Source organism: Macaca fascicularis, chromosome X (genome assembly GCF_037993035.2).
Source record: "Macaca fascicularis isolate 582-1 chromosome X, T2T-MFA8v1.1".
NCBI classification, from domain to species: Eukaryota; Metazoa; Chordata; class Mammalia; order Primates; family Cercopithecidae; genus Macaca; species Macaca fascicularis.
The window spans coordinates 50,880,327-50,893,866 of NC_088395.1; the positions used below are offsets into that span (position 1 = coordinate 50,880,327).

The 13,540-nt window shown below is 41.5% G+C and overlaps 1 protein-coding gene across 1 annotated transcript; it reads left to right on the plus strand.

Moving 5' to 3' along the window:
- Window positions 1-3,252: 3,252 nt before the first annotated feature.
- BMP15 (bone morphogenetic protein 15) lies at window positions 3,253-10,623 on the plus strand. The gene is made up of 2 exons (XM_005593597.5): window positions 3,253-3,948; window positions 8,572-10,623. The coding sequence occupies exons 1-2, from the start codon at window positions 3,621-3,623 to the stop codon at window positions 9,423-9,425; spliced, it is 1,182 nt and encodes a 393-aa protein (XP_005593654.3). The 5' UTR covers window positions 3,253-3,620; the 3' UTR covers window positions 9,426-10,623.
- The last annotated feature ends 2,917 nt before the right edge of the window (window positions 10,624-13,540 follow it).

Sequence of the window (13,540 nt, forward strand, 5' to 3'; positions counted from 1 at the left end):
ACATATGTTATGAATGCATAAATATATGTACAGACTAGTCTACTTTATTATTTTCTACCATAAAATACACACAAATCTATTATAAAAAGTTAAAATTTATCAAAATTTGCACACCCACAGACCATACATGATGCCATTCACAGTCAAGGGAAATGTAAACAAATGTAGAGATTCAGTATTAAATCATAACTGCATAAAATTATGTACCCACCTCCTGTGGCCATGGTGGTGAGCTCAAGTGTTGAGAGTATCTGCTTAAAATGCCACCATGTGATGCTAATCATCTCCCCTTGAGCGGTCCGCTTTAACAATAACTTGCATATGGAGATAAAAAGTGATCCCTCTTGAGGCTGTAGTGAGCCGTGATCGTGCCTCTGCATTCCAGCTTGGGCAAAAGAGTGGGATTCTGGCTCAAAAAAGAAAAAAAAAGCCATCTCTGTTAGTTCTCCTGTACGTTTCACCGTGTACGTTTCATCGTGTTTAATGCAATATTGTAAACCATGAATAACACCGTGTGACTCACATGAAGTGCCACTACTGCTGCCAGAAGTGCTTCTAAAAAGCAAAGTCATGACATTCCAACAAAAAGTTGAATTGCTTAATATGTATTATAGATTGAGATCTGCAGCTGTGGTTACCTGCCATTTCAGACAGACGATGTAAAACTTAGAGTATTGATAAATACAGTACAATACTGTACATGTATTTTATGTTTTTAAATCTTTTTTTTTTTTGAGACAGGGTCCTACTCTGTCACTCAGACTGGCTGGAATTCAGTGACACCATTATGGCTCAAGCAATTCTTCCACTTCAGCCTTCTGAGTAGCTAGGACCACAGGTGCATGCACCATCCTGGCTAATTTTTGTATTTTTCATAGAGATGTTGTTTCAGCATGTTGCCCAGGCTGATCTCGAATTCCTGGGCTCAAGCAATCCTCCCTCCTTGACCTCCCAAAGTGCTGGGATTACAGGTGTGAGCCACTGCCCCTGGCCTTAAAATCATTTTCTTTTCTATGGCTTACTTTATTGTAGGAATACAGTATATAAAACATAGGACATAGAAAATATGTTAATTGATTGTTATCCATAAGACTTCTAGCCAACAGCTGGCTATTGGTATAGTCATCCCTCCTCTCTGTATACATGAGATTGATTCCAGGACCTCCTGCAGATACCAAAGTCTGCACATATTCAAGTCACATGCAGTCTGTTTTTCAAAATCCACGCATACAAAAAGTCAGTCCTCCATGTAAGTGGGTTTTGCATCCTGCGAATACTGTATTTTTGATCCATGTTTGGTGGGAAAAAAATCCGTGTTTAAGTGGGCTCAGGAAGTTCAAACCCATGTTGTCCAAGGTTGAAGTGTAGTTAAGTTTTTGGGGGGTCAAGTTATACCAAATTCTGACTGCATGGGAGATGGGGGGGGTTAGCACCCCTAACCCCCATGTTGTTCAAGGGTCAATTGTATTGCCTCTTCCAATATGTTGTAAGAATAAGTATTGTTTCAGAAAAGATTTACTTCAAGGTATATATGGGTGTGTGCTTGTGTTTGTAATGGGTAGCAATGTAAAATGTATTCATCTTTGTAAGTCACAGACAAAAATATCTAAAAGCACTACTGCTCTAGCAATAGCATTGCTGAATTTTATATCTTCAACCTTAACAGAGGTGATGCCAGATTGCTCTCCAAAATGATTATACCCAATCACACTCTCAACAGCAGTGTGAGATGTTCCATATCTCTCTATGTAGGTATTCTATATATTATACTTACGCTCCATATCCTCACCTGAACTTAATAGTGCCAGACTTTTAATGTACTATCAATCCATTTATTGTGCTATCAATACTGGGTGTGAATAGTGTCTTAATGTGGTTTTCAGTTGCATTTTTCCGATTTCCAGTACATCTTTTCATACATTTGACCATTTAAATTTTGCTTATTGTGAATCATCTGTTTATATCCCTTACTTGTATATTATACAATACAACCCTTACAACAACTCTCTGAAAGAGCCAGCAGTATAGATGAAGAAACTAAGTATGGGAGAAACCTTGCTTAAAGTAACCCAGCTAACGAGTTTTTGAGCTGAAATTTGAGTCCAGGTGTAGAAGACCCCTAATCCTATGCCTTTTGTTTTACACTACATGCCAGGGCCCAAGGTCACGTTAGAAAAAAAAAAACAGATGAGAGAACAAATAAATTTGAACATGTAACCCTATGTCTTGTGTCTAATTAGGCCTTGTGCAATTAACATAGATTATTTCCTTGTGTCCTCACAACAACCTGTGAGGTAAAACCTGTTATCTCCATTTCTACAGATGAGAAAACTAAGGTGTAGAGTAGTGAAGAAATTTGCCTTGGAAGGGTTAAATTACAGTTAGGGACAGAATTGCAACTCAAACACAGATCTGCCTGATTACCAAGTCCATGCCTGTTTCACGATAATGTCTGTCCATAGATATTCCTGGTGTAAGGTAAAGACCTCCCACAAATCAAGCCTGACTCATCATCTCCTACAGCCAGGTCTTGACCTGCTTCCCCAGTTTCTCTCCAGATCCCCATATGTTTCTACTTCGGTATGGCCAGGACTATACCTACTATCTTTCTGCGGAATCCTGGTCTGAGGCAACCTTAAAACTGGCTGAGCCCTGCTGCTTCACATTAACCATCTGGGCTAGGTTAGCTCCCATAGATTACTCTTCCACTTCCTCAGGCTTCTCTAATGAAGCCCAATCAGGATCTCAACGCCTTCCATGGTAAACCAGAAAATTGTAAGTCAGAGTCTTTAAATGTGGCTGCACATTAAAATCACTTGTGAACTTAAAAAAATCCTGATGCACTAGTTACAACCCAGGCCCATTACATCAGAATGGTACCCAGGCATTCATAATAGTTAAAGCTTCCCAGATGATTTGAATCTACAGCCAAGATTGGGAACCACTGTTATGGCATCTTCTTCAAGCTCCAGCAGCCATACTCAGTAGTTTCCACATTTTGGGTTTTCATAGGAACTTCTTGGAGGACTCATAAAGACCCAGATTTCTGGACGCCACCCCAGAGAATCCTGGTTCAGACCCAGGAGTCATTCTTAATAATCACCCCAGATAGTTTCACTGCAGATTATTAGCAGACAGTATTTTGAGAAATGCTGCATTAGAGGCATGGAAGTAGGATGGGAACAGGAGGCCTCTGGCCCTTTAAGGATGGATTAAGGGACTACTTTTAAGGCTGTAGGGGCAAGTAGGATCAGGCTGCTTTTTTTCACTCTAGTGGATAAGTTAAGGAAGTGGGTCCTGAAATGGACCTCTCCTTTTAGGTTACCTCAGCCTCTCAATAGGTACTATCTTGTTCTCAGCCCGGGAGAGTGGGAGGGACGTGCTGCCTTGTCCCACCTTCTGTTTCTGTTTCTTCTGATGCAAACAGGCCAAGTTATGAGGAAACTTTGGCCCAGGAGATCCTCTTAGAGAAAGCAACATAGGGTCTGCCTGCCTTTCTTTTTCTTGCCCCATCCTTGGTTGTGGAGCCAGGATGCAGTTATCTGCATGAAAGGAAACGGTCAGAGTGACGTCCCTTGGGCTTGTGTTGGGGCCTGTTGTTGAACACTAAGCCTTTCAAGATGGTCCTCCGCAGTATTCTTAGAATTCTTTTTCTTTGTGAGCTGGTCCTTTTCATGGAACACAGGGCCCAAATGGCAGAAGGACGGCAGTCCTCTATTACCCTCCTGGCTGAGGCCCCTACTTTGCCCCTGATTGAGGAGCTGCTAGAAGAATCCCCTGACGAACAGCCAACGAAGCCCCGGCTCCTAGGGCATTCACTGCAGTACATGCTGGAGTTGTACCGGCGTTCAGCTGACTCACATGGGCACCCTAGAGAGAACCGCACCATTGGGGCCACCATGGTGAGGCTGGTGAAGCCTTTGACCAATGTGGCAAGGCCTCGCAGAGGTGAGTTGTTATGCCCCCATACTGCCCTGGAAGGGAGAGAAGTGGAGAAGAGCTTAGAGAAAAGGGAATTGGTGGATTTACTGTCAGGCTTTGTTGCCTTGTGCGCAGATTGTTTCTTTAGGCTTGGTTTTCAAAGGATGGTAAGCTTGGGAGAAGCCAGAGCCAAGCCTACTTCCCTTTAGGGCATCAACTTAACAGATTGCCTTGGTGCCTACTGAGAAATCTTTCCCAGGCCCCAGGACAACTGAGTGATGTGTCATCACCTATCTTTCACAGAAACTTTTATTGCTTGTGATAGTTCTGAAAACTGTAATTGAGACATATCCAGTTATATTCTTGTGGAGGGCAATTTAAGTGGCGTTTTGCTCTTAGAGTACAGGTTGCTGAGTTGGGGAAACTTCTAAGACCTCAGGAAGGACATAAATAAGCTAACATCTGAGGGTCTGTGTACCTGGCTCTGTGAGCATCTGCTACTGTATTTAATTCTTAATGAATGCTACTATCTTAGCTGTCTTGAGGCAATTAGCCTAATTTTAAAACTAAGGCATGGAGAGGTTAAGTAACTTGCAAATGGTACACAGATAGTGGGTCACAGAGATGGGATTTCAGCTCAAGTCTGTCTGATTCTAAAGTCTGTCAGTAACTTCTTAAGTCTTTAAATGTAGTATTCCAATATCCTTGTACCCCCAGCAGTTTTTGTACTTGGGCCATACTGCTACTTTGGGATTCTGGTACTGTGTACTTTGGAACTTTTTTTTGTCCCCATCATGATTGATTTTGCTTTTAACATTTGCATCAGATATTGTTCCAGGACAGCAGTGGGCTATTGAAGTGTAGGACTCTCTAGGGAATGCAAACAGTCATCAACTTCAAGGAATTCTTGGGAACCTAGTGAGATCAATCAGTGGCCTTCACTAGTCTCAGAGATGAAAAGAGACAGGACTTAACCCCCTCCCCAAGCAAAACAATAAATATTCTTGTACCTAACCCTTACTGTGAGATTACTGTGTGCCAGGCATTGCAGAAAATGTTTTATAAACTTATCTTAATCCTCACAACTACCAGATTAGGTAGGTAGTATTAGCATACCTACTTGATCGGTGAAGAAACTGAGGATCAGAGTCACTTACCCATGTCATACAACTAGTAATTGCTAGAGCCAGGCATCAAACCCAGGCTGTCAGGACTAAAGCCTGTGTGTTAATCATCATGCTGTTCTGACTCCCCATTGGATTTTAATTGAGTGCCAGGCAGTGTGTTTGGGTTGGGTATATAGAAGCAAATACTTTCCCGACCTCTAGAAGTTCCCAGTATAGTGGAATGGATAGATAATTACATAATAATGTTACAGTATGCCAAGAGCTTTGGAAAGGATAAACAGTAGGGCTCCCAGGACTTTTGAGAAGAAATGGTTCATTGCTTGAAGTGAAGAGACTGTGGGAAGGCCTCATGAAGGAGATAGTACTTGAAATTGACCTTGCAGAAGGAGCAAAGAGGCCATGCATTGAGGCAGATAAGTGCATTCTGATTTAGGAAAGAGAAAATGGTGTGGGTAGAGATTCACTGAAAAATATTCATTTGGCATCTACTGAGTACTAGGCATACAGATGTGATCAAGATAGGTAAAACCCCTACTCTCATGAAGCATATGTTCTCATAGGGGAGACAAATAAGCACATACAGTTAAATCGTAAATTGTGGTTAAGTGCTCTCAAAGGATGAAGTAGGTTGTTAAGGTAGAGAATGGCAACAAAACCTTCCCTTTCCATGGAGTTGTCAGGGAATGTATCTTTGAAGAAGTGCCATTTGAGCTCAGATCTACAAGATAAACTAGGTATAAGAAGAGTAGGGAGAAGCCTGATTTAGGCAGAGGAACAACAGGTGCAAATGCCTAGAGGGTGAAAACAAGTTTGTTCCAATTGAAGAACAGAGGAAAATCAGTATGGCTGGATCCTCATGAACACTGTGGGAAATGGCAGGATATGAGGCTAATGAGAAGCAGGGACTTCTAGGCTGTGATAAGGGATCTGGATCCTAAGTGCAGCAGAAAGTTGCAAAACATCAAGCACTTTGGGAGGCCAAGATGGGAAGATCACTTGAGCCCAGGAGTCTGAGACCAGCCTGGGCAACATAGGGAGACATGTCTCTACAAAAAATAAAAATACATTAGCTGGGGGTAGTGGTACACACCTGTGGTCCCAGCTACTCAGGAGGCTGAGATCAGAGGATCATTTGAGCCTGGGAGGTTGAGATTGCAGTGAGCCATGATTGCGCCACTGCACTCCAGCCTGGGTGACAGTGAGGCCCTGTCTCAAGGAAAAAAAAAAAAAAACCCAAAAATTAAGAAAAAAATAGGCTTGTACAGATGATGTGAGACTAGAGAGGAGGATGCCTAGAATTAGGCATGTATCCTGGTCTCACTGTGGAATATACTGGTATCTAGGGACTCTGGAAAGGATCCAGAGACAGATGACAGATTCAATCACACAGGATGTGTGAGTCAGCCCTTTCCCTGAAAAGCTCTGACCAGACCCTTCCTGGCTCTGATTCTTAGCAACCCCATCCTGCTTCAGGAAACATGTGATGTCAAGGTCTCAAAGAAAAGGGCAGTTCCTCCCCAGACAGACTGCTAGAGGTTTGGGTTGGGTTCCTTTATAGCCAGGGTGGAGCAGGTTTAAGGGTGGGCCTCTAAGAAAGATTACTGTAAGATGGGAGTGTGGAATAACTTGAGAAAGCAAATACAAGCCTGACTTGGATTTGTGTGAATAATGTCTAGTGCCCCAAACCCAAGGGTATATTAAGCATGAGTTGGAATTTGAACTTTTATTTATTTTTTTGAGATGGAGTTTCACTCTTATCGTCCAGGCTGGAGTGCAGTGGCAGGCTGGAGTGCAGTGGCATGAACTCGGCTCACTGCAACCTCTGCCTCCCGGGTTCATGCCATTCTCCTGCCTCAGCCTCCCGAGTAGCTGGGATTACAGGTGCCTGCCACCACACCCAGCTAATTTTTTGTATTTTTAGTAGAGATGGGGTGTCGCCATGTTGGCCAGGCTAGTCTCAAACTCCTGACCTCAGGTGATCCGCCTGCCTCGGCCTCCCAAAGTGCTGGGATTACAGGCTTGAGCCACTGCACCCAGCCGGAATTTGAACTATTAAAGATATTCTGGGGCTGGGTGCAGTGACTCAAAGGGCAGCTAATCCCAGCACTTTGGGAGGCCAAAGCGGGCAGATCGCTTGAACCCAGGAGTTTGAGACCAGCCTGGCAACATGGCAAAACTCTGTCTCTACAAAAAACAAACAGAAAAAGCTGGGCATGGTGGCACATACCTGTAGTCCTTGCTATTCATGGGGGCTGAGGTGAGAGGATCTCTTGAACCTGGGAAGTCAAGGCTGTAGTGAGCCATGATTGTGCCACTGCACTCCAGCCTGGGTGACAGAGTGAGACTGAAAAAAAAAAAAAATCTGGAACATCAAGATGTAAAAGAACTTCTGTGTTAAAAATGCCACAACTAATGAAGAATTCCAGGTTTGTGGATTCTGTGGAGAAGGACTAGGTGAATAATATACAAATTAACATGGAATTATTTACTGATTAGATGTCGGAAGATGAGAGGTGGCTTTTTCCTGAGGTGCAAGGCTTTTGTAATCTTTGCTCTTGACGTTTGCCAGGAGGGGGCGCAGAAGTTTGGAGCAGCATGGATGCAACCTTTCAATCCTTTGGCCGTTGGGTGTCAGCACTACAGTTTGGATTAAAGCTCTTATTCACGAAGCAGCATCCAGCTTTTAGTAGACTTCTCAGCAAACAAAATATTTATGTGATCAAGACTCTGTTGAAAATAGTATTTAGAGGAATAGTGGTAAAATGAATGAGGTAAATGGAGAACAATTTCAAGCAAGGAATGGTAAAGAGAGAGATTAAGGGCCAAAGGAGGAAAAGATGCTTAAGAAGCAATTCTTGAAGTAGATGAAAGGCAGAAGTGGTAAGATAGCTGTCTGTACTAGAAGATGATAGAAAAAATTATTTTGTAGTGCCTTGGTCCTGAGTTTGTAATTATAGCAGGCCATACCACCCAATACTGAATTGTTGTCCCAAAGCTGCATCTGTATACTGATGTGACATGAGACTCTTTCTTAATCCATGTATGTTTCAACAATTCTAAATGGACACATTTAATAGTCAACTAATAATAATATTGATCTTCTCCCCTACATACAGTATGCACATAAGATAATTCTATATTTGAGTTTTTTCCCCCTGAGCCCAGCATGGTAAGTAATCTAACAGTGAGATAGTTTCTCTAAAGAAAAACAGACTTGGGTTCAAATCTTAACTCTACCAGATACCGGCTGTGTGTCCTTTGTCATAGCTTCTCTGAGCCTCAATTTCCTTATCTACAAAATGGGGACAGTAACTATCTCATAAGACTATTGAGGATTAAAGAACTAATACATGTAAAGCATCTAGTATATTAGTAAGTGCTCAATAAATGATAGTATCATTACCTTGAGTTAATTTTAGAGCTGATTATAGCTATCAGTCTATATCAAGCCAGTTTGTGAGGAAGATTCAGGTTAGGAGGTAAGAAGCTAAACCTCTGCTCTTGTTCCCTCTTACTTCTGCAGGTACCTGGCATATACAGATCCTGGGCTTTCCTCTCAGACCAAACCGAGGAATATACCAACTAGTTAGAGCCACTGTGGTTTACCGCCGTCATCTCCAACTATCTCGCTTCAATCTCTCGTGCCATGTGGAGCCCTGGGTGCAGAAAAGCCCAACCAAGCACTTTCCTTCCTCAGAAGGAGATTTGCCAAAATCTTCCCTGATGTCTAATGCTTGGAAAGAGATGGATATCACACAACATGTTCAGCAAAGATTCTGGAATAACAAGGGACGCAGGATCCTACGACTCCGTTTTATGTGTCAGCAGCAAAAATATAGTGATGGTCTTGAGCTCTGGCATGGCACTTCGTCCTTGGACATTGCCTTCTTGTTACTGTATTTCAATGATACTCATAAAAGCATTCAGAAGGCTAAACTTCTTCCCAGGGGCATGGAGGAGTTCATGGAAAGGGAATCTCTTCTTCTCCGGAGAACCCGACAAGCAGATGGTATCTCAGCTGAGGTTACTGCCTCTTCCTCAAAACGTAGTGGGCCTGAAAATAACCAGTGTTCCCTCCACCCTTTCCAAGTCAGCTTCCGCCAGCTGGGTTGGGATCACTGGATCATTGCTCCCCCTTTCTACACCCCAAACTACTGTAAAGGAACTTGTCTCCGAGTACTACGCGATGATCTCAATTCCCCCAATCATGCCATTATTCAGAACCTTGTCAATCAGTTGGTGGACCAGAGTGTCCCTCGGCCCTCCTGTGTCCCGTATAAGTATGTTCCAATTAGCGTCCTTATGATTGAGGCAAATGGGAGTATTTTGTACAAGGAATATGAGGGTATGATTGCTCAGTCTTGTACATGCAGATGACAGCAAAAGTACAGCTAGCTCAAGTTTCCCAGGAAATTAGAGGAGAGTTTAAAATATCAGTGTTAAAGCTGCAAGTAATCCTGTACCAATCTGTACATTATATTTCTTGCCTTAAGTGTTACTTAAGTCTCTTCCCCCACTTGTGAGCTAGTCAGTTTATAGAAACAGTTCTGATACCAGTCCCCTAGCATGAATCAGTACAGTTTGACCACTAATCAGAGCCCTTAATGCTTGGGTAAAATGTCCTCTATTTTATTTTCCTTGGGGCTTTGTCAAAAGTCAGCAGTCAGTAGTGGTAGAACTTCAGAAATTTTCCAACTTTTCCCAGCTTGGGAAAGGTGGGTTTTTCCTAGTGTCCATATTCTGAAGCTCTGGAAGATTTGGGGTGGTGAAAATAGCTTGGGATTTTATACTGCCCTTCTTGCCTCCTATGTCCTAGAAACTACTAGTAGCTAATCAGACAAATTGCCTGCTTCCGTGTTTGTAATACCTTCTAAAACTTTTCTCAGACAGACTGGAAAATTTTCAGGTAACAGTCTTTATAGAAATGTTTTGAGGGGATGGAAGGAAGGAAATCTTTTTCTAAACAAGCAGGGCTTTTCCTCTTAGCCTCTGAATCTGGGAAAAGTACCTGGGATTCTTTCCTGTCCTAGGTGAGTACAGTAGCCTTTAATGAAGCCCATAAGGAAACTAGACTATGGAGCTGTCTGAGATAATCTACTTCAAACCTGCATTTATGGTGAAGAAGAGAAAATCTGTCATTGCTGATTAGCATTATGAATGGGGGAGTTATTTTTAAGTATTCTATGAAACAATAGAGTTCAGAGTATTTTCCTTATGTGATGCTTAAACCCCTGTAAATTACCCCACAAAGAAAGTTCCCTGGTGGCTCAGAGGCTGGGAGTTGGCCTGATTGGGAGTGCAGGGGATTTGAGGGCTGTGAAGGAAGGACTATGGGATAAGGGTGAAACCTGCGAAGGCCTGCAGCTGACTTTATTCTGGGCTTGCCTGTTTCATGTGTTCAGTTTGAATCTGGACCTGGGTCTCTGAGGGAGAAGGGCTTGTTGTCTTTGGGAGACATGGAATGATGCCTTGAAATAAATGATGCTTGTAGTGTGACTCCTTTCTACTCCTATACTGTATTTAAATGATGGGACTGGGTTTTGTTGCAAATAAATCATTTTGTTGTTGAAGAAAATCTTGACTGTTTTTAGAATTGAGAGAGAGTGGAAGGAATTTATTTCCTTTGTTCTCTTTAGCTATGGCTAGGACTTCAACCCTAATCCCTGAGGGGCAGGGCTGGAACATCCTCTGAAGTTCTTCTCTCTTAAGGAAACACTGCTAGCCATCAGCCCTCGCCAAGGTGCCCCTTTAGGGAAGCCCCTGAAACCCAGTAAGTCTTTCCCCACCCAATTGCTCTTGACTAGTCTTATGGCAATTCTCATGGGATGGGACTGATTTAGGGTAGGTTTGTGTGTTTGTCAAATCCCTATGTTTCTTACCTATTCATTGTAAACTAACTTGTTTTACCATTCCCTTCAAAAGCTGGTTCCAGCTAGGCTGAATATCTTGCAAGTGTATAAATACAAGTCTTATTCTTGTGACTGAGGAGCTATTCCTTAACATCCGTTTGCCTGTCTACCTTCTTTACTGTATTGTTAAGAATCAACTCAGGTATTTCTCATCTTCTCAATGTCCCCTTGACACACCAGCCTCAGGTGTGTATTAAGTTTCCTATGTATTCAGATCTCACAAAGCTAGGAGATCATGACTTATTGAAAATCCCTAAGATCCAAGATGCTAAACTTAGGATCTGGTCTTATAATCAAGGTCCATCTTCAGCTAGACTGAATATCTTGCAAGTCTCTTAAGTGTCCCTCTGTGGTCATATAGCACTTTGTACCTGCCTTTAATATGCTCTAGTATATATGTCCTTGCAAAAAGATGGAGCCCCTTTTGAGTTTCAACTGCATCTTACCCTTTTCTATAAGAGCCTGGCACCTAGTAGGTCCTTAATGAATACAAACACACAATTATGACATTTTTTTGTGAGCAATGCATTCTTCCTGACATGGAACATCTCAATTTTTCACATATTTTATTTTTCCATGGGAATCAACATAATATAAAATACTTTGTATATCAAGTAAGATGATTATTGTATCCCACTATTTCAAAATCATGATTTAAATTACAATAGAATGTAATAGCTACGTTAAGTAAGGCAGTTCTTGTCATCATTACATATGCTGCAAATTTATCTGGGAGGGGAACTATGGGCTTCCAGTCTAGGCATTTCCCCAGCCTACTTGGGGTAGACACAAATATCTAACAGGCCTGAAGATGGACCTTTGATTATAGGACCAGATCCTGAGTTCAGCATCTTGGTTCTTAAGGATTTTCAGAAAGTCACGATCTCCTAGCCTTGTGAGTGCTGAGTACATAGGAAACTTAATCTGTTTATGGAGGGTTCAGGATTAATTGGCCTTATTATCTATTAAGCCCTGAGTTATCAGAATACCCAAGGAAAACACTGTCTGGATGGGGTTACTTGGTTACTTAGGATGATGTTATGGATTCTTTCTTTTCTTTGAAGTATTGCTTCAGTTCAGTACTTTTTCTCAAATCCAATCCAAAGTTAGGGTTCCGTACCTCAAACCTTCCTCTGAAAGGAAGAATACATGCTTGCTAGTGGAGGAGGGTGTGTGGGTGGGGGTGGGGCCCGTCTGCCCATATGTAGGTAGGGAGAAATTGTTACTTGATCTGGAAAGGGAAAGTAGGAAGCAAGTCCACCTTGTCCCAACAGTCCCAATGAGTAAGCTGGAACTTCATTTAATGTATGGGTGCAAAAGGAGCAGTAGCAGGCATTTAAACTTGTGTCTGATTGTGGATCTCTTTTGCATTTACCTTGGTAGTATGTCACAACCAATTCTGGGCAAAGTTGGGAAGCAGGCAGAACTTCAGTTACATAAAATATTTGGCCTAATCTTGTAACACATTTCATGTCTTCAGTTAATTCTCCCAAGAGCACTATGAAGTAGGAGGTATTAGTCTTATTTTTTAAAAACTGACTCATTGAGGTGTAATTTACTGTAAAAGCTACTATTTAAGGTGTACAATTCAGTGGTGTTTAGTATATTTACAGACTTGGGCAAATATCACCACAATCTAATTTTACCACAAAAGGAACTTCATGCCTTTTAGTGGTCAGTCCCCATTCCCCCAACCCTTACCAACAGCTCCTGACAACCACTAGTCTACTTTCTTTTTCTCTGGATTATGGACATTTAAATAAATAGAATTGCATGATATTTAGTTTTTGTAACTGGCTGCTTTAGTATGTTTTCAAGATTCACCTGTGTTATAGCATATATCCATACTTTGTTTCTTTTTGTTACTAAATAATATTCTATTGTAGGATATACCAAACTTTTATCCACCAGTCTGATGGAAGTTCAAGTTTCTATGTTTTGGCTATTATGAATAATCTTGCCATGAATGTTCATGGGAAGTTTTTGTGTAGACACATATTTTCATTCCTCTTGTGTATACACCTAGGAGTAGAAATGGTGAATTATCTGGTATATTTAACATTTTGAGGAACTGTAAAACTATTTTCAAAGTGGCTGTACCCTTTTATAATCCAACAATGTATGAGAGTTCCAATTTCTCCACATCCTCATCAATACTCATTATTGTCTGTGTTTTATAGTCTAGCCATATTGGTGGAAGTGAAATGGTGCCTCCTTGTGGTTTTGATTTGCATTTCCCTAAGGATTAATGATGTTGAGCATCTTTTCATGTGCTTATTGGCAACTGGCACATCATCTTTGGATAAATGTCTAATTCAAATCATTTGCCCAGTTTAAAATTGTGTTGTCTTTTGTTGTGTTGTAAAAGTTCTTCATATGTTTTGGATATTAATCTCTTATCAGAGGTATGATATACAAATATTTTCTGATTCTGTGGATTATTTAATTTTCCTGATGGTGTTCTTTGAACACAAAAGGTTTTAATTTGGAAGAAGCCCAGTTTATCTATTTTTATCTATTGCTGCTTGTGCTTCTGGTATCATTGGAGAAAAATGGAATAATCCAAGGGTCATGAAAATTTAC

Bases quoted from the DNA above. Each gene is read 5' to 3' on its own strand.
- BMP15 (XM_005593597.5), top strand. From the start codon at position 3,621: ATGGTCCTCCGCAGTATTCTTAGAATTCTTTTTCTTTGTGAGCTGGTC. The intron at 3,949-8,571 runs GTGAGTTGTTAT...TTACTTCTGCAG, and splicing joins TGTGGCAAGGCCTCGCAGAG to GTACCTGGCATATACAGATC.